Here is a 20,880-nt window from a genome sequence, read left to right as displayed (position 1 = left end):
TGTACTGCATAAGCCCTCACTTAGAAAAACAATAACGATACTGCCATCAGATAAGGTGCACTAACCCTTGCTGCCTACTATGTGGCCTCTCCCAGCCTAACTCTTTTAAGTAAAAATATTAAAATTAGGCTAAAATGTGAATAATTTATAAAAGTTCTCTATTATAATAAGAACCGCGCCAGGTAGGGATCGAACCTACGACTTTCTGCTTAGGAAACAGACGCTCTATCCACTGAGCTACAGGCGCTCTTACTAAATCAAAGATATTCTAAAATATGAATTTTTATATTATGGGTCCCTCCAGGCTTCTGTTCATCTCAATTCTCAACTACCCTGCTTCCTTGATTTTTCCGCTGCCATTGGTTCAAAAGCAAAATAAATTCCATTCCCACTTCACGAATTCCGTCATGAACTCGGAAACCAGAGCGGTTGTATCTCAAGTAGTCACGCTACAGCTTTGGATTTTTAGTTTTTTGAAGGAATACTTTCTATTCTGGCAGATTTCATTGCGTAATTCTGTGGATTTCGCAGTTTTAAAGCCTATTCTCGTTGCTGCGGCCTCTAATATGTCAAATATTCCTCTCAAATCAAAGTCATTTGAAGACTAGTAAAAGGACGCGCATAACTCCTACGATCATTTCTTGCTCCTACCGAACTCTTGCCTCTTCTTCGCTCTTCTTCTTCGCGTCTTCCCAAGACCCCCTTCCTAGCTGCTGAAAGTGGGCAGAGGACACAAGAGAGGAGCCTCAAACGCCTGTGATTTTCCCGAGAGGCTTGTATTTCGTATTAAGCCATGTTGATGCTTGTAAATTGCTCACACTGCCGCACCCCTCTGCAACTGCCGCCGGGAGCCAGATCCATACGGTGTGCCATCTGCCAGGCGGTGACCCACATCGCTGATCACCGGAGTGTCCCCTCTTCCGCTTCCCATGGTTCTTATAATGGCCCTCCTATGCAATCTCCGGCTCCTTCGCCGTATAACCACGCCCCGCCGGGGCCACCGCCATCGCCACACGGCCGCAAGAAGGCCCTCATCTGCGGCATCTCGTATAGATACTCTCGCCACGAGCTCAAGGGCTGCATTAACGACGCCAAGTGCATGAGATACCTCCTTATTAACCGCTTCAAGTTCCCCGAGTCCTCAATCCTCATGCTTACTGGTGAGATCGCCCTCCCTCTCCCAGGTTGACTTTCTTGTTTTTTTTATTCGGGCGGTCATTAGAGATGTTAACTTTTGCATTTTTACCTTTTCTTTCCCAAATTATGAATTTTGGACTCCACTGGTCTTGTCAATGATTGGAAGGAACGCTGTCATGTTGATTATGCATAGGAGATCACGATGAATCTGGAATTGCCTTGTCGATCCCATCTTTCTGTAATGAGTACCGGTGCTTGTGTATTGCTGAACTGTTATTTTTGTAGAAACTTCTATGAAAACGAATCCACTACTGCAGGGAAATTAAAAATTAGTAATGTGCTACTAATACTAAAGTAATACTAGAGATGGATAATTCCGGTTCTTAAGTGGGCAGTTTCTTCTTTGGAGGTTAGATATCAGATATTCTCTTGTGATTCTGTTTTGACGTTTATCAGATCAGCTTCACTTACAAGCTGGTCCTGAGGATCTTAAAGGATGTTAGCTTATTTACATTTCTCCTACAGTTCTAATGGATGCATTCACTGGAAGTTGATTTGCAGAAGAAGAAACTGATCCTTATCGGCTTCCTACGAAACAAAACTTGCGGATGGCACTATATTGGCTTGTACAAGGCTGCCAAGCAGGGGACTCTTTAGTATTTCATTACTCAGGACATGGTTCCCGCCAACGGAACTATAATGGAGATGAGGTTGATGGATACGATGAAACTCTTTGCCCGTTGGACTTTGAAACTCAGGGTATGCTTGTTGATGACGAGATTAATGCAACAATTGTGAGACCACTTCCTCATGGAGTTAAGCTGCATGCAATTATTGATGCTTGCCATAGTGGCACTGTGCTAGACTAACCTTTCCTTTGCAGAATGAACAGGTCAGTGAATTAATTTAGTTAAAAAGCTTCAATTATTGTTATATTCTTCATAATTATCATGATTTAATTTTCTATTGTGCAACTAATATTCTGTCCATTCATTGTTCCGGGCATTATTTGTATAGCATTATTTGTGTTCACCAGTTACACCTGGTGATAAAAGCTGGAGGATATTGATGTGCATCAGCTAGTGTTATTTACTATTGAGGCCATTTAACTGTCAATTCCTGTTTTTATTTGCTTGGAAGATGCATAGAAATCCTATTAGCTGCCGTAATTATGTTTAAATGGATGAACCATGTGATGACAATTGTAGCTGTTCATAAGTTCTTCTGGTTGTTTGTGACACACTAGCAAGCATAAGCAGGAAATATTTTTATGTTATCTATTTCCATTTCTATTGACACTGTAATTAAAATTTCTCTAAGCATAAGCAGGAAATATTTATATTTTATTAATTTCCATTTCTGTGGATATTGTAACTTGTGAAAATACTTGAGTCGCATGGTCCTTATGATTTCAAGTGATTGAGGACAAGAGAGTTAGCACATCATTGACAAATAAGGCCCTTGTATTCAACTTTTATGTTGTCACATTAAATGGTCTCGGTTATCTTTACTTCTGTCTTGCATCTATCTGGTTTTTCCAGAATTTTTTTATTTTCCACTAGTTGGGAACCCTCATCCCTAACATAGACTTTGGATCTGCTTAGAAGCACCTTTTTACAGAAAAAAATGACTTGTAACAAAAAAATGCTAGCTAATGATGCCTATAAGAAATTAAGAGCTTATAATGCATGTATGCATCTGTATACATTCTTTTATACATACTATATGGGATCTGTGCGGCTCTTCTGTTCATTGTCTATCCTTTAACTTTACCATTTTTCTAGTAATTGAAAATGGATAGCTGCATGTGAGGATAGAAGCTATACATGTAATGAATATGCTAATCAAGTATGCACTTAGGAGTTAAGGTGTTTGCATGGTTCTTAACTTGCACTTGCAACTTTCTGAAACCTTCAATTTTGGTCCTAGGTCTGTCAGTTAAGGTTTGTGCCCCTTGAGTGGTTGAACTTAGCTACATAAGTTGTATTGTTTACTTGTTTGTTGATTTAAAAGAAAAAGTGAGCAATGTTAGAATATGGTGACTTAAGGAAGTGCAACTTAAATTCTTTCCAATTCTATTTCATTATCGATTCTACTGCTACTTTAATCTTTTAGAGATAACCGTATCAAGAAAATGTGGTTTTTCTGAGGCATGATATGTTAAATGCAGGACTGGACAGTACGTATGGGAGGACCATCGTCCTCGGTCAGGTGTTTGGAAAGGAACAAATGGTGGGGATTGCATTTCATTCAGTGGGTGTGATGATGACCAGACATCAGCAGATACTTCAGTAAATTCTCACAAACCAAACCCCCCTTTTCTCTTCTTTTTTGTGGGTATATGTGCTTGTGTCCATGTGCTAGTCACAATTGAATGGTTATTATGTCTATGACTTCGCTAGCATTTAAGCCGCAGTGTCAGAATCAACAAACAATTTAGTATTGTTGGGTAACCTGCATATTTGCTGCAGTGAGAGATTTAAGCCTCTATAATGAAAATGTTGTAAAACATTAAAGAAAGATGGGTTCAGAGGAAACAAGAAAGAGGAAAGGAAATAAAGGTATAAAGAAGTTTGGGAGAGGAGAGAACAAGGAAGAACTGGGGAATACGAAGACAGAGTCCATCCGTTCCCTGTTTCTTTATGTTCTTGTATAGGAAAATTAGAGTTCTATTTAGAGTTCTTGATGGCATCATTTAAGTTGTTTGAATCCTACCCAAACTGGGATTTTCATACGTACCGAAGTTATAAATATAACAGTGTTCGGTCGAGAGAAATATCAATCTCTTTCTTGAAATCTCTTCTTCATCCGCTTCACTCTCTTTCACAGTCATCTCTCTCCTTACTTGCTCTTCTCCACAATGGGACTTTAGAATGTAACCTCCAAGCTTGAAACCATAGATCAATTGAGAACTGCAACTTTATGAGGGGTCAGAGAGATTTCAAATATTTTCTTTCTATCAGTGTTGTAAACCCCAGATCAAAGATTCGAATGACTTGAAGCAATTTGGAATTGTCATAGAGAAGGGCAACAGTTTTACGAAAAACAGTTTCTAGAGTTGGCTGCTTGATCTCTCTAAGAGGAGGGTTTATTTTCCCTCGATAATCAATGTTCTGTCCAGGATATAAGAGAAACCCTAATTCTCTGTTTCCAGAGGAAGAAGACAAGAATTTCCCTTGATTCTTGCATTCAATAGGTTTTCTCAGCAATCTATTTATGTGATTCTCCTTTACCAAGTGTCTCTTATTGTTCCCATAAACCTGTTTCCAAATAACTGATTTCATTTTCCCAGAAATGTCAGAATTATATATTCACCCCCAAATTTCCAAATTTACCAGAAGAGCCCCCAGACTTCTAGAATTTACAGAAGAAACCCAAATCTCTTGGAGTTTATAAGGAAGTCCAAAAACCCTTGAAATTTTTGACAATTACAGAAAAATATCAACCTTCCATAAAATTCTGAAAATTTCCTAGAAAATCCAATAAAAAAAGCTGCCGAAACTGATCAGTTTATGACCGAAGTGAGAACACAATTGTTGAAAATTACAACTCCTTAAGGGTATTTCTAATTACCTTGTTTGCTCACAAGTGGTGAAGAGGTTCTTTATTCCAAAAGAAGATCTCTATGGACATGTCAGAGATTCATCACCAACTAGTGACCAAAGTGATGCCAAGTATAAAAAATGGTTGAAAGAAGATACATTATTCACGGGCTAGATGTTGAATAACATGGAAGATCAAAATGTCGTTCATCTCAAAACTGCCGAAGTTGTCTGGAGTACTTGTCAACTCTACTCTGGTACTGGTAACTTGCAGCATTTATATGAGATCTTTTGTGAACTGTATACTTTTAAACAGGGAGAAGACTTACATGCCTACTTTGCCTGGTTTAGAGGCTTTTTCAAGAATCAAAACTGGCTCAGCTATGCAACCCAGATAAAGCTGTTCAAGAGCAAAAAACGTGAAACATTAACGGTTGTGCTATACTTGGCAAATGTCAAACTATACTTAGAGACAGCTCATTTTCAAATACTGAGGGAGGCTGAATGATGTTATTGCTACAATGCTATGGGTTCCAAGCCACCAGTCCCAAATGTAGCACTTTACAAATTCAATTATGATAATTATATGTTGTCCTTTTCAACCTTGTACACAAGAAATACGATATCTCCATTATCCCCTAATATGAGATGTCTTAATTGAAACACTGTCTAACTGGGCATTAGTTATATTTCTGACTTTCCAACTTCAACGTTTCATGATATATAAAATAAATGATTGTGCTTTGCTGAACAGGTGAATCATGTCTCCTAATTCTGGGATTTCTACATTATGATGTCATGTGTGTTTATAGCTTTCCTGCAAAGATGGTTCTTACTGCCTTAATAATTGCTTCATTGGCAGGCACTATCCAGGATTACTTCAACCGGTGCCATGACTTTCTGTTTTATACAAGCGTTTGAACGTGGACATGGAACAACTTATGGGAGCATATTGAATTCAATGAGGACGACCATTCGTAGTACTGGTGACCAAATGGGGGGTGGGCCAGTCACATCACTTATCAGCATGCTTCTAACAGGGGGCAGTGTTGGCGGCGGCTTGAGACAGGTATGACCTCTCATATGTGCATATTTCAGGACAATATGATGATTGATAGATATCAGTCCTGCACAACTTCAGATACCTTTGATATTCTTGAAGTGCCCTGAAATATAGTGATCTTGAAAACATTGAAATTGGAAAATCTCATAAATATTTAAAAGAAAAAAGATGTTCATCAGCTTATCAGTGAAAGCACAAATGTTTAGTGCAGAAAATAAATTCTTAAACCTCAAATTATGTTAATTGCTTTTTAATGATAATGACTAGACTGTTGTGCAGCTGCATGTTTTACTATGAGCTTGGTACCTCTTCTGCATACCCTATTAATAGCTTCCACCTTAGTTTATACCACTGAAATGTTATAAAGATGTTTGTGTGTTTTTTAAAGATTATTTCAGATAAATTTGTTGGAAAGTGATTATTATTTCAAACCTACCTTTTATTATTTTGTGATTTTTTTCTGTCAGTACTAGTGCTTATTTCTGTTACATCTTTCTTTCTTTTCACTGTGTCTAAAAAGACAAAAGATGCAAGGTTATTGGATTTTACTTTCTTTGCCTAAGAAAATAGTTGTGGTTCTCGTTCCTTTTTTTTTTTTTTTAAATTATCCTCAATATTTTTTATATAAAAAGCCACTAAAATCGAAGCTTTTTTGTATGTGAGATTTTAATGTCTTGTGAAAATTATAGTGACTGCCTTAGAATCCACATAGCTGCAACTGGGACTGATTTCCTCTTTCTCATTTTTACTGCAGGAGCCACAGCTAACAGGTTGTGAACCCTTTGATGTGTACAACAAACCCTTCTCCCTATGATCTCTCAGAACTTCAAAGATGTGAGGCTGGCTCTGCCAGTCTAATTTGACGATTTGGTTTGTGTCCTGATACTTCATCTGAGGGAGGGATGGCCCCACTCTGTTGCAAAGAAGAATGGTTTTTTTTTTTTTTTTCATGTATAAAAAATTACAAGATATAAAATTTAAATAAAAATAATTTAATATTTTTTTTTATTAATTCCTTGCGATTTAATACGACATCAAAGAAATATGGCATCTAAGACGGAAGCATCTAAACCTCTGAGTACAAGCACTATCAAAACGTCAAAAACTGAGAAAAAAAAGCTTGAATTCTGGTGTGAAGGGAGTGCTGAAGCAGAAGATAAAGAGCTGCTCTCTGTCATGCTCAGTGTGATCAATACTTGTTATTGAATAGATAGGATTTCCTACGCATTGGTATAAAGAGCCTTCTTGTGGCAGGGGGGGATCAGCCCGTTTTCCTCTGTTCTTCCAACAGCAATGTGAGGGGGGAGGGCCTCCCCAATTGCCAGGTAGAGAGGGTGAACCCACAACTAGGGGTGGCATCGAGCCGAGCCGAGCCCGAACCTGCCTATGTTCGAGTCGAGCTTGATTTAAATATTTTGAGCCGAGCCTCGTCTCGAGCCTAAAATTGTTATCGAGCTCGAGCCCAACGAGTTCGAGCCGAGCTCGAGCCTCAACATACATTTCAAATTTTTCAAAAAATATATATCGAATAAAATGTATATAAAATTATGCATACATTTTATATAAAATTGGGAATGACCTCTACATAAAATTGGGCATAACTTATATATATAATATGTGTATAAGATTGGGCATAACCTCTACTTAAAATTGAGCATAATCTATATATATAATACTTGTATAAAATTCGGCATGACCTTTACTTAAAATTGGGCATAATCAATATACATAATACCTGCATAAACACTCCATAAACACTCCATAAAATTGTTTATACATTTCATAAACACTTCATTTGTTTATACACTCCATAAAATAATCTAAACACTCCATACACTGCATAACATTATAAATAAACTCCATACAATAATCAAACACAACAAAATTAAATAAAATATTACTATCAATTTACAATCACCCAAATAAAAACTATAAATTCTTTATATAAAATCATATTACTATTACATACTTACTAGAAAATTACAAGAAATATTTTAAATTTTTCTTAGGAAAATTAAATGGACCTCTTATTGCCTTTTCTAAGGAAATAAATAAAAATTAATAATTAATCTAATATATTATTATACTTATCGATAAAATTTTAATCACATAAAATGTCAAACACAAAATTACTATGAAAATTGCCTCATGCTCAAAGTATTATATCATCAACTGTCAAATACTTATTCAAAATTTTTCTATATGGTTTTCTAAACCATCTTGGCAAGAAAATCTTACTTGAAAAATTATAGGATTTTTTAAAAAGAATTTATAATTAGAAAAATATTTTGAAAAAATTCGAGGCACTAATGGTCCCTATATTTCTATTAAAAATGTTTTTTCAATATTTATTGAAAAAACTAGTCTCTGGAAACGTATTTCTACTATAATATTTTTTCAATTTATTTAAGAGTCATGAGGAAGGGACAAAGAGTTTTTTTTTCCTTGTTTATGATCTCGCACGTAGGGGTGGCTTTGAATAAATTATATATAAAATTATGCATACATTTTTAAAAAATATAATGATAGGGGAGGTTCAGGATTGAATTTTAATAATGGATTAAAATGCACCAATATTAATATTTTTTACTCCAATTGTTGTCTAGCTTGTTTTGTAATTTTTGAATTTGGCCATAATTTATTATGGCATCCTTAGTGCCCCTAGATAAAAATTTATATTCTAGGAAAAACTAAAAATATTTTTCCTATGATACATATTCCCAAAAAAACCTTTAAATAAAATCTTATTACTATTAGTGACTTATTAGAAAATTATAGGAAATATTTTAAAATTTTCTTAGGAAAGTTAAATTGACATTTTATTGTCTCTTCTAGGGAAATAAATAAAAATTAATAATCAATCTAATATATTATTATACTTATCGATAAATTTTTAATTAAATAAAATATCAAACACAAAATTGCAATGAAAATTATTTCATGCTAAAAGTATTACAGCATCAACTGTTAAATACTTATTCAAAAATTTTCTATACAGTTTTCTACCCCATCTTGGTACAAAAAATCTTACTTTGAAAATTATATGATTTTTAATAAAAAATTTTAATTAGAAAAGTGTTTAAAAAAACATGAGACACTAATAGTTTATAGAAAATTATTTCTATAAAATTTATTTTTAATTTTTTCCAGAGGAAAAAGTTTTTATTTTATTTTATGATCTCGCACGTGCGAAATCATCTTCTCGCGAGGAAGGGGGAGATTATTTCTCCCCTGTTCTGGTTTTCCGCCCAGACGACCCCGAGGGAAGGGGCTTACGGCACCGGGGAGGATTTATCGTCGGAGATGACGGCCACGACGGAGTCGGCGGCGACGGAATCGGCGGTGACGGAAGCGGCGGCGACGGAAACAGAGGCGACGACGAGGAGAGGAAGAAATCGAATGGACGGACACAGAGGCGGCCGGCGAGCAGCTACGACGGCAGTATAGAGGCCGAAGAACAGCTACGACGGCGGTAGAGGCGGCGGCAACAACCGATGGGAGGGGTCGGCAGTGACGAGGGGGGAGGAAAAAATTTTCCCCCCTCGCTCTCGCTCCCGCTCCCGCTCCCCCGCTCGCTTGCGATCCCGTACCGATTCATGCCGATCCGACTCATTTCGAGCTGGCTCGCGAGCCAACGAACCAAACCTAGCTTCGGTCGAGCTCGGCTCGTTAAGGTAAACGAGCCGATTTCGGTGTTCGAGCTCGGCTCGAGCTTGAAAAATGACGAATCGAACCGAGCCGACTCGCGAACCAGCTCGGCTCGAAGCCACCCCTACCCACAACCCCTGACCGGAAGGTCAATTCAGTTGTAAATTTGGGTTAACTGAATTCTTAAAACTGACAAGACTTCCAATCTGAACCAGCCATCAACAAACTATTATATTTGTACTTAAAAATTTTTTAAATCAATGTGCACCGAGTCAAATCGGTTCACAAACCGTTTGTATTCGGCTCAATTTAGTTTTTACTTGAGTTCGGCTCGAGTTCAAACTTGAAATAAGGCTTGTTGAGTATAACAAACCAAGCTCAAGATTTTTCAAGTTCGGTTTGTTAATTCGTGAACTGAGTCGTTAGCATAAATTTTTTTACAAAAATACCATTTACTCTAATTGTTTTTTTCCAATTTCTCCTTTAGTTGGTTGATAGTTGTTCTTATTTACCTCAAACAATATTTAGTGTTGTTGTTTGCCGATGGAATAAACACTATTGATAGAAATGTTTGCTCTTTCTTTTAAGTTATTAAACAGGTTATTATACATTAGTATGCTCCACTACAAAGGCCTAGACTCCTCTGTGATACCTTGCAGTTCAATGGTACCAAGGTCATCACAATATTCTCTTTATTTATTTGTGTATTTTTTTATTTTTGAAGTTTTAAATGTAGGTTGGAGCTCGAACCCAACTCTGAGTTCGGGCCCAAATTCGGTTAAAATTTTTGGGCTCGAGCCCAATTCTAATTTTAGACTCGAAGCTGAGCTCGAACTCGAGTTCAAAGTATTCAGATCAAGCTAAATTCGAACATATGCAGGTTCGAACTTGGCTCAGCTCGATGCCACCCTTGTACCAGACGGTTCTGCAATTGAACAATGTTGCTTCACAGACATAGTCAAGTTATTGTTTCAGGTTTTATATTTCTCTTTTTTCCTTGCTGCCATTTAACAAGAATGACGCCAACAAATGATCAGCAATCCACTAATGATCCAGCTATATAGCATCTGTAGAATGGCATCACATGATAAAGGCACTTGATCATCCTGGAACAGAACCTGGATGAACTCTTCACGAACCAGTCAGTAAGGTTACTGACCTTTCATCCCCTGAAGAGAGTTAAAGAGAATAAAAATCTTAGTAAGCCACATTTTCCTTGAAAAAAGCATACAAGACAACCTTTAAAATTAATAAATATACTGTACATTTTGCTAAAGGATACAGGAGCAACTGTGATAGCATTCCAGAATGCCTTACTAAAAAACGAATTTGAGAACTCTTGACAAAAAAAATAGGAGACAAAGACTATGCAGATCTCCATCAAAATTTTTGTGCTGCCTAGCTAAATTTACATTTGAAACAGCAATTAGTAAATGCAGAGAAAGAATACAATCAAGGTATGAAGGGATAAGAATTTTATCTTTGCAGTCCTAGATTTATCTGGGGAAGTTAATTCCCTGCTGTCTGCAAAAGAGAATAAGAATCTTCTTGACAATGTCGAAGACAGGTACCAAGGCAACCAAGCCATCATCTCAACACAAAACTGCTCACTTCTGAGGCTCAAGGGTGGAATGAGAATTCTGTCTGCAGTGAAAAGGTGATGACTACAAATGAGGTGTCTCCTTTGGATGATAAACAATCTTTGCAAACATGCTTTTGAGTTTTTCATGGTTAACCATTTCTTCCAAGATTATATCTTCGAAAACCTTTGATGGGTTAATTTCCTTATCCATTTGGCAGTCTTTAGAAGAGAATACTAATTCAGATAATCTCTCCTTCTTAACCTGAATACTGTACTTATCCTCATCGTTTGTTCCTGATGCAATGAGATGATAAGTGTAAACAACTTTTGTCTGCCCCAACCTATAAGCCCTGCTGATGGCTTGTCTCTCCACTGAAGGGTTCCACACAACATCAAGGAGAACCACCCTGGACGCTCCAGTCAAATTGATACCCTCACAACAAGCTTTTGTGGATGCTAGCAAAACCTTTACTTCACTGGATGGTTCATTGAAAGAGTCAATCTTAGACTGACGGTGCTTCATACCTATACTACCATCCATTTGCAGCACCTCTTTCCCTTCTGTCCAATTAAAGTGACTTGTGAGATGTTTTTTTATGAACTCTAATGGTTCAAGATATTGACTGAATACCAATACTTTCTCACCCAATGCTCCAGTCAGTCGGATGAGCTCCATAACAAATCTTGTCTTCACTCCTTCATTTGGGTCATCTCTCAATCTTTCTAACTGATGTTTGTCTATGGCAGATTCCTCGTCTTCAGAAAGAGAACATGTTGTTATAAGTGAAGGATGAACTGAAATTAGAGAAACTGCACATTCTCGTCCCATACAGTTCCTTGCAGGTATATTCTGAATACTGTCTAGAACCTGCTTCTGTCGAGGATATGGATGTAACACAACCAAACACTCCCTCAATCCAGGAAGACTTTTCAGGATACTCCCCTTATAAACATGAACAAAAGGATCCAATATGGACCGGAGCTCTTCTAAATTGTCATCAGTAGCTTTGCCGATAGAACTAGTCAATACATCCCATTCCCATCTCGGCCTTTTCCTTTTTGGCATCAAGAAGCTTTTTCCAGAGATCCTAGACGAGAGACTGTTGGCAAATCTTGGTCTAACTAAACATAGTATGTTGTAAAGCTCATTGAAATTGTTCTGAAAGGGGGTCCCAGAAAGAATGATCCTACGCTCTGTTTTGATTTTGACCAGAGCTTTCCAAATGAGACTTTTGCTGTTTCGCGGTGTGTGCCCTTCATCAAGAACTAACAAGCCAGGCTTCTCCAGGAGGATTTTAGCAATGTGTGCAGATTGTTCATCGCTTGAATCCTTACTTTCTGCAAGCCTCTGAAACAGCTGATAGCTCAATCCTACTACACTCTTTCCTTTATTCCATGAATATAACTTAACCATGCGCACATCATTCCTCTTCCTGTGCAAAGATCTTTTCTCGTGAAAAAGTTTGAGAAGCAGGTCATCTTCTTCACCAGATAAACCTTTCTGATTAAGAATGTGAAATGGCACATTTACATTCCACTTCTTGAACTCTCTCTCCCATGAGAGGAGCATGTTCTGGGGTGCAACAATGATTGGTCGGCAGTTTGGAAAGACCTCGAGGAACGTCTGGAGAAAGACAATGGTCAAAAGGGTCTTTCCAGTCCCAGGAGCATGTGAAATAACACAGCCACCCACAACATCAGAACATGAAGACTCCAACTCCCTATATAAAATGCTGCCAGCTAGATTTTTCCACATAAACTCAAAGCCCTCACGCTGGTGGCGATGCATGGTCTTGCGAGCCTCTGGCACTATATCCCATACTGTTCCCGGCGGAAGAGTTTCTAGGCCTGGGGAATCATCATTTGTATCTGGTATCTGGGGATCATCCCACTCCATAGGATCCTTAATGTCATCATGTTTCCATTTCCCTGATTTTCGCCAATGGTTCATCGCCTTCAAAATGAATAAATGATTTGCTCAAAATCACAAAATGGTGAATATATTTCAGGTACTGAATGGTTATGAAGAATTAAAACGTACCATACGCGGAAAAACATGTCTGATATTCACTTTTAGAAAAGCACAATGTCTGCATGTGATTCCAACTTTCTCATTTAGGATATACTCGTGTTTCCCACTTTGACACAGTATGGATTGATCTATTTCCTTATCTGCTGCACAGGTTTCCTTGCTGTCAACCTGCTGACCGACATTAATAGGTTGTAAGTTTTACACAATATATGATTTCTTAAAGTTGAAAAGTGTACAAACAAGAATTGAACAGAAAGTGATGATGGTAAGCAAAAGGAAATTTTGATAAAAAGGGAAACACCAACCAACTGCATGAAAAGAGAACAAGAACTTATAGGAAACGAAAGCATACATGTAACCTGCAAGATATATAAATTCTCAAGAATGATGATATGTATACATATGTATAAATGCATGTGCAGGTGTCTAGGCATGATATGGCCTTTTTTTTTTTTTTGCAAACTTCTCCGACATAAAAAAAAAGCTGACATTCACCATACGTTAGAAAGATTTATGCATGAAATGGACTTATTTTTATTCACCATACGTTAGAAAGAAGTGTAAAAAACATTAGGCAAACTTAAGATGATATCATAATACATTTAATAAACCGTAACTTAGTTGACTCGTAATCATTTCAAAAAAAAAAAATTTAGTTGACTTGTAGATGGCTGACACTAGGTGCTGAAAATGACAAAAAAAACAGAGCATTAACTTATTATGTAGACACGTCCTACATGCTAATAAATTAGTAATAGGATTCTATATGAGATGTTCAGATTATTTTTTACAACGGTATGTCTGACCAAAAAAAAAAGGAAAAGTGTGCCAAACAAAATCTCTTAAATGTCTGCAGCTATGCAATGAGGTGCAGGTTAGTGTCAACATGTGGCATAGTCATGAGGCACAAAAAACTGCTGACACCCAAATCCTTGGCTCCCCAGTGCAAAATCAAAGGAAAACAACAACAATGTAGAAAATTAAATAATACAGAAAAAATGAACTAATATAATTTATGGTTCTTGTCATTGAAATCAGCAGGCCAAGAATAATGAACTAAGATAAGTTTCCGGTTCTTGTCACTGAAATCAGCAGGCCAAAGAACAATGAACTAAGATAAATTCTAGTTCTTGTCACTGAAATCAGCAGGCCAAGAATAATGAACTAAAATAAATTTCCGGTTCTTGTCACTGAAATCAGCAGGCCAAGAATAATGTTTCTGAAAAAGGAAGACAGCCTTTCATGGATATTGTATCAGCAATAAGACTACATTGATTGGTTCTCAAAAAAAGAAAAAAAGAAAATGAACAAATACGTTTATGGATCTGGTCAATCAGCAGGCCATGAATAATGTTTCTGAAAAAGGACTACCACCATTCGTGGATATTGTACCAACACCAAGACTACAATAGTGCTTTTTGTGGCTGCATCAGCAGGGTTAGAATAACCGTGCTGAAGGAAACTACTACCAACCCTGGATATGGAATTAGTATAATACAAAATAAGCATAATCAAGGAGCTTTATACACAATTCAGATAAATAAATACCAACTCTGAAATTGGAGTTTTCTCCAGAGTATTTTAAAAACAAATACAGTAATGCTCTTTCTGACAGACGTCATTGGAATAATTATTGGACTTACTGCAGGCTCGAAGGAACCCATCTCAGTTAAACGCATAGCAAAATCTAATTCAGTCCATAGCTCATCCTCTAAGTTTTCCATCTCTGGTTTTTCTCTTCCTGTTGGCACCCCCTCTTCATCATATGGAAATTTAAGTTGGAGCGTTAATTCATCTATCTCTGGAGTTCTAACTTTTGGTTGGGCAGGATTTAGTTCTTCTGGGGATGTTGTCCCTGTACCCCAAACTGTATTAACAAGAAGCTTGAAAAAGGCATCATCTCTAGATGCACGACCCTGCTTTCTCTTGGTAGACTTACCTAGTTTGAACTTTCCCCTCCTTATTTCTTCATTCTTTCTGTAAACTTCGCTTCCACTACTGTCATATTCTTCTTCTTCGCGGTTGCTAACAGCATCATTAGTGTTGGAAGGACCTTCTCCTTTCTTGCTTCTAACAGCATCTCCAGTGGCGGCAGGATTGGACGGCTCCTCTTCAGAATTCTCCAAGTCAAGTGGCCGGCTAAAAGTTCCTTCCGTCTTCGTGATTCTAGAAGGATTTCTAGAAGGATATCGAGACCGTGTACGCCCAGCAATACCCAAACCCTGAAAAGTAGCTTCTTCATGTGTTTCTCGGATCGAAACAAGAACATCAATTCCTGAAGCTTTTTTTCTTCTAAACGGCATTCCTTCAATTTCTTCTTCCAAGGCCACGCCGCTAGTGCTTACAGACGATTCTCTCCCATCAATAGACCTTTCTTGCGTATCTTCATCCGCGGATGAAGGGTATGAGACACTGGAAGAGTCCAGCGGAAGAGTTCCCCTCATGGTCGGATTCGGCCCCTGTATCGACCGACTCGTCTTCCTTAACAGACAACATTCGCAAGAATGTTTACTGGACTCTGAACCAACCAAGTCTCCATCGTCAGAATCATCGGTGATCACGATATACTCCTCCTCTTTGATTTCATTTGGACGGCGAGACACGCCTGGCTGTTCATTCTCCGCCCGCCGTTTGCTACGTGATGGAGGAAACCGCTCCTCCTCCTCCTCGCTGTCCTCTCCCTCATCCTCGTCATCATAATCATCATCATCATCATCGTCGTCGTCGTCTTCGTCTTCTTCTTCACCGCTATCATCCACGACGAAATTTTCAACGCCTTTGCTTTTCCTACTAAAACTGGATTCTTCCTTTGACTCAAGAACCCTAGTTCTACCACAGTCCGGATTAAATTCCTTAATTTTACAGTCGCATTGGTGAATCCGAGCCTCGTCTTTTCCGCAGGGGGGAATATCAGGCAAAGTGGGGGTTTTCCGAGAGCGAGATCTTCTGGCTACGCAGGAGCACGATTCCATCCCCGGCAAGAACTCGAATCCTCACCGAGAGGCCCTACCAATAGAGAAAACTTAGAATGAGGACAAAAACAGAGCAAAGGGAGGCAAGAGTGAAGGACATCGACAGCAAGGACAAGAAATAGAGAGAGAGAGAGAGATAGAGAGAGAGAGAGAGAGAGAGAGAGAGAGAGAGAGGTTTTTGGTTACCGCAGAGGGAAGGCGGGCAGAAGGAGGTGCGGGGGAGCCCGGAAACGGCACTTGTTTTAGAAGCGGCCGGAAAAGACAGTGAGAGAAAAGCCCGCGAAAAGGAAGATCATACAAACGACGCCGACTTTTTCTATTTACTCGTGCGTTTGCGTGCCTTCAAAGCCGCATTGATTGACCCTTCCCGTTTCATGCGTTTCTCACTTGTCGCTTCTTCGTCCGGTTTTAGTTTTTCAAAACAAAAACGTTTACAGGTTCTGAACCCTGCTTCAATGAAGCAGCTACTTCCTTCTTCCCCCCACAAGGCCAAAACAACGTAGAACGTAACTGGAAATCTCTGAAGAAGAACTCATAGCTTCATCAAATCACTCATTAAAAGCTCTGCTCACATTAATGGTTCAACTCTCACGCGGACAGTTGAAACGAGCATCGACAGATGCTTCTCTCGTTCCCTCCTTTCATTCGTTTCCTCCACTTTTCCTTTCTCGAATGACATCTCTTAATCAATACTACTGAGAAAGGGGAAGTTGTTGGTATTCAGTGGGAGTTCTATTTGAGCCTTTGATCATTACAGCTATTGTTATCAATACTCAAAAAATCTATTTGGACGAGGCATTATTATTGAAAAAAGTCGATTATCGTTACGAATTACTTGAGACCGCAAGTATCCTTTTCTATAGCTGACCGTTATGTCGTCTACTTGATATGACTTAGTCTTTAATAAATGCTTCAATTGGTATGACCAAAAAATTTAATTGTTCCATTACTTTTTCTCCTATTTCTCGTGTTTTTTAGGATATGCAAACAAAACAGGTTATTTCGTGAATGGGGGAGGAGCTCTACTATCTCAATTCACTGGCAGTCACATCCAGCTCTCAGCATATGACTCTTAAGTGTCACAATAGATTAGGCAACCCATCTTTGCAGTCTCTCAAACATATGTTTCCTTCCTTGCATTCTATTTCCAGTCTGAACTGTGAAGATTGTCAAATAAGTAAACACCAGTAGAGTACTGACTCCCCTCGAGGCGAAACTAAAGGTGTTGCTCCTTTTTCTTTACTTCATACTGATGTGTGAGGACCCTTGAACATCTCTAATGTTTCCGGTTTAATGTACTTTATTACCTTTTTTATGGTTTCTTTTGGGTTGCATGGTTGTTTTTATCTAAAGATAGATCAGAGGTATTATCTACTTTCAAATCTTTTTGTGTCATGGTTTCTATTCAGTTCTATATTAACATAAAGGTCCTTCGCTCAAATAATACCAATGAATATATGTCAGGAGACTTCCAATCATTTTGCATGGATAAAGGAATCCTTCACTAAACTTCTTGTGTCTACACACTGCAACAAAATAGTGTGGTTGAAAGAAATAATAGACACCTTATTGAGGTTGCTAACTTTTCTGCACCATATGCATGTTTCTCACTTCTATTGGCCACATGCCATCCTTACGACCTATTTTCTCATTAAAAGGTTGCATTCCTCGGTCCTTAGTAATAAGATACCATACTCTCATCGTTTTCTTAGTGATGAGATATTTTTGCTTCCTTTGAGAGTTTTTGAGTGTACTTGTTTTGTTCATATTATATCCCCATATACATCTAAATTAGATCCAAAGGTGATTAAATGTATCTTTTTGGGCGACTTTCTTACTCATGAAGGATATGTGTGTTACAATCCTTCTCTCAATAAGATATTTGTCTCTAGCGATGTGACATTTTGAAGGGAAACCTTTTTATTCATCCACAGGTGCCCTCACCTAATTTCTCTATGACTAATGAGTTTTCGAAGCTTACTGTGTTGATTGATGACTCAGTAGTTCATAGTTGTGATGGCATATCCATTCCATTCCCTGAGGCATTGGCTGACACTACACCTGTGGAGTCTCTGGACCCCTTTGAGGTAAGTTCTCCTTCTCCTCCTTGTATTTTTGGTCATCCATTTGATACTCGACCGATCGCAATTTGGAAAGAGCTTAAGTCATTCATATGACCATCTACCCCTCACCCCATCTCCAATTTTCTATTGACTCATCAGTTATCCTCATTTTGTTGTCAGTTTCTTGCCTTTATTTATTCTACTTCTATCCCACAATCTTATTAGGAGGTCCTATAATATCCAAAATATATAACAACAATGGATGACTATATGGCAGCCCTCTATGAGAATCATACTTAGCAACTTGTTCCCCTTCCATCCGATAAAAAACCCGATGATCTGTAGTGTTTTTCACTATAAAGCTTAATCTGGATGGCTCTGTGTCCGCCTTAAAGTCCAACTCATGGGCAATGGCCATACTTAATGTTATGGGGTTGACTATGAGGTAACTTTTTTGCCTGTGGCCAAACTCAATTCGGTACATCTTTTATTATCTCTTATTATTAACTCTTGATGTCATGTTTTTCTACTTGATGTGAAGAATGTCATTCTTAATGGCGACATTAAGGAATAAATTTATATGCAACAACCACCTGAACATGTGGTTGAGGTGGAGTTGGTGTGCCACTTACAAAAATCCCTATATGGTCTAAAGCAATCTCCTCGGGCTTGGTTTGATAAGTTTAGTTAAAGTATGCCTCGATTCAAATTCACAAGGTACTTTGTGGACCATTTTATATTTGTCAAACATACCAATCAAGGTGTGTGCTACTTACTATGTACATGGATGATATTATTTTGACAAGTCGTGATACAGATAACATTAGTTAAGTCAAACACAAGATATGTAGTGAATTCAAAACAAAGAACTTGGGACTCCTTAAGTACTTCCTTGGTATTGAAGTTCTTCAGTCCAAGATATGCCCCCTTGTTATGCCATTTTCTATTCTTCTATTGAATACCATATATGATTAGTGTCAGTAGAGAGGCTTGAATTGGCCTTGCTAGTACCATATCATAAATAGCTCCTATGAAGACAAATTTGGTGCCTTTTGATTAAGGGCCTACAATCTAAGTGTAATGTAGAATTCATATGAACCTCGATCAAGGTAGTGAGAGAGGGAAGAAAGAGAAGAGAAGAAGAATAGGAGAGAAGAAGAGAGAGAAGAGAAAGAGCAAGAGCTCAGCTAGAGAAGAGAGAAAAGGGAGAGAGAGACAAGAGAGAATGCATGGACAACTTTGAGAGAAGAGGAGGGAATTTGATGTTCTACCCTAAGCCAAGAGCCTCTATTTATAGTTTTGGGAGGATGTTACAATGTCTATAATTCCCTTAGCACTACAAGTTTTACATAAGAAAAGACATAAGTAGACATGCTTCTTCTTGACTAATTGTTAGAGTGGTTTCGTCCACTCTTGTAGGCGGTAGCTTTCCGCACCTAACAGGTCGGCCTTTTAAGTGTATTGGCTAGGCATTTGACATGGTATCAGAGCTAGGCACGCTACGTCCCGCGTTCGAATCCCATGAGAGGCAGCTCCAAAATGGGCGGGGTGGGTGTCAGAGTGGTTCCGTCCACTCCTGTAGGCGGTAACTTTTCGTACCTAACAGGTCGGCCTTTTAGGTGTATTGGTTAGGCGTTTGATAGTAATTACATCCTTGTGCTATCTTTATAAGATGATTTCTTATTTACCATCATGCTACCTCTCTTGGACGCGTGAGTTTGAACCCATCTTCTAACATGTAATGTATTCCATTGTTCAAAGATTAAGAAAAACAATAGTGTTTGTAATGAGGCAACCCCCAACATACTTTTGAGTCTGACAATAAAATGAATGATTTGGGAAGAATCATCACTTCTTTGAAATATTTTCAGATTTGAAAGTGCATAACAATGAAAAGAACAAATTTTAAATTTGTCTAGGAATTAAAATCATTTCTTTGGGAAGAATTTTTTTTCTTTCAAATATTTTCAGGAATTTTATACCTTCATCTATTTAGGCATCACTACAAAAAAATGCAACACATTGCACTTTTCCTTCCTTTTTCTCATCTAAAGGTTCAAGTTATTTACTCCAAGCTACTCTTTCCACTCTTTCCTTCTAATATTTGATCCCCAATGGCTTAACAAAGAAATACATTAAACAAGTGCATCCATAGATTTGTTTCACCATAAAAGTTGAATAAGCTAATAAGGCATGGTAAGTACTAATAAGAGGGGAACATTATAATATACACTTGCTATTTTTGTAATGAGGTAAATTTATGTGGGTATTTTTGGTTTGTAACTTAAACACTCTCTCCACGCATAAGCTTGAGAATACTTATCCAAAAAGCTTGATTTGGGAACTTTTCTCAAATGAAACACTAGGAGATTAAACCTAAAATTAGTTTTTGATTTCTTATGAACAAAGAACTTCTCTGACAATCTTAAAATAAGAGAAAAATAGAAGAAGAGGGAGATTTTACCCGCGATGTCCTTCTTCGATGAAACCAAAAAAATTCTTTCTTCTTCTCACTTTTTATGTCAAAGAATATTGGTTTTTATTTTTTCAAAAACTATTATGCAAGAGGAAGAAGACCTCTCTCCTGTCTATGTCTCGAGCTTCCCTCTCGCCTCTCTGCCCTTTGTGTCCATGCTCTCTTTGCCTTCTCTCTATAGCTTCTCTCCCTCCCATGCTCCCTCTCTCCCTTCTTTGCATCCAATGCTCTCTTTCGTTTTCCCCCATTTCGTCTTTGCAGCTCCCGTGCTCTCAAACTTCTTTTGATTTCCCCTATTTTAGATTTGATTTCCCCATTTAGGCTTCGATTGCCCTAACTTTTTCCGATTTCCCCCAAATTTTAGA

General features: G+C 38.0%; 2 protein-coding genes and 1 non-coding gene across 3 annotated transcripts; 1 reads left to right on the top strand and 2 right to left on the bottom strand.

Moving 5' to 3' along the window:
- Positions 1 to 174: 174 nt before the first annotated feature.
- Positions 175 to 247, bottom strand: TRNAR-CCU (transfer RNA arginine (anticodon CCU)). Its single transcript has one exon. It is a non-coding gene; the product is annotated as a tRNA-Arg (tRNA).
- A 155-nt stretch (positions 248 to 402) lies between these two features.
- LOC137934054 (metacaspase-1) lies at positions 403 to 6,750 on the top strand. The gene is given in 5 exon segments (XM_068778252.1): positions 403 to 1,160; positions 1,699 to 2,029; positions 3,308 to 3,428; positions 5,542 to 5,748; positions 6,497 to 6,750. Coding segments are annotated over 5 exon segments (1,086 nt in total). The 5' UTR covers positions 403 to 793; the 3' UTR covers positions 6,557 to 6,750.
- A 3,907-nt stretch (positions 6,751 to 10,657) lies between these two features.
- Positions 10,658 to 15,976, bottom strand: LOC137934359 (SNF2 domain-containing protein CLASSY 3-like). The gene is made up of 3 exons (XM_068778642.1): positions 14,648 to 15,976; positions 13,014 to 13,172; positions 10,658 to 12,926 (listed from the first exon to the last, which is right to left on the bottom strand). Exons 1-3 carry the CDS (start codon positions 15,974 to 15,976, stop codon positions 11,055 to 11,057), a joined length of 3,360 nt encoding a protein of 1,119 aa, XP_068634743.1. The 3' UTR covers positions 10,658 to 11,054.
- Positions 15,977 to 20,880: the final 4,904 nt, after the last annotated feature.

This window comes from Aristolochia californica, unplaced genomic scaffold (genome assembly GCF_029961685.1).
Source record: "Aristolochia californica isolate CCGP_79_NKW_82.1479 unplaced genomic scaffold, dmAriCali1.0.hap1 SCAF_6, whole genome shotgun sequence".
NCBI lineage: Eukaryota > Viridiplantae > Streptophyta > Magnoliopsida > Piperales > Aristolochiaceae > Aristolochia > Aristolochia californica.
This window is presented reverse-complemented; position numbering and strand designations above follow the sequence as displayed.

Excerpts from the sequence above, each read along its gene's own strand:
- LOC137934359 (XM_068778642.1), bottom strand. The coding sequence starts at position 15,976 with ATGGAATCGTGCTCCTGCGTAGCCAGAAGATCTCGCTCTCGGAAAACC. Across the intron at positions 13,173-14,647 it reads TGGGTTCCTTCGAGCCTGCA|GTTGACAGCAAGGAAACCTG; the intron begins GTAAGTCCAATA and ends GTCGGTCAGCAG. Across the intron at positions 12,927-13,013 it reads GACATGTTTTTCCGCGTATG|GCGATGAACCATTGGCGAAA; the intron begins GTACGTTTTAAT and ends TTCATTTTGAAG.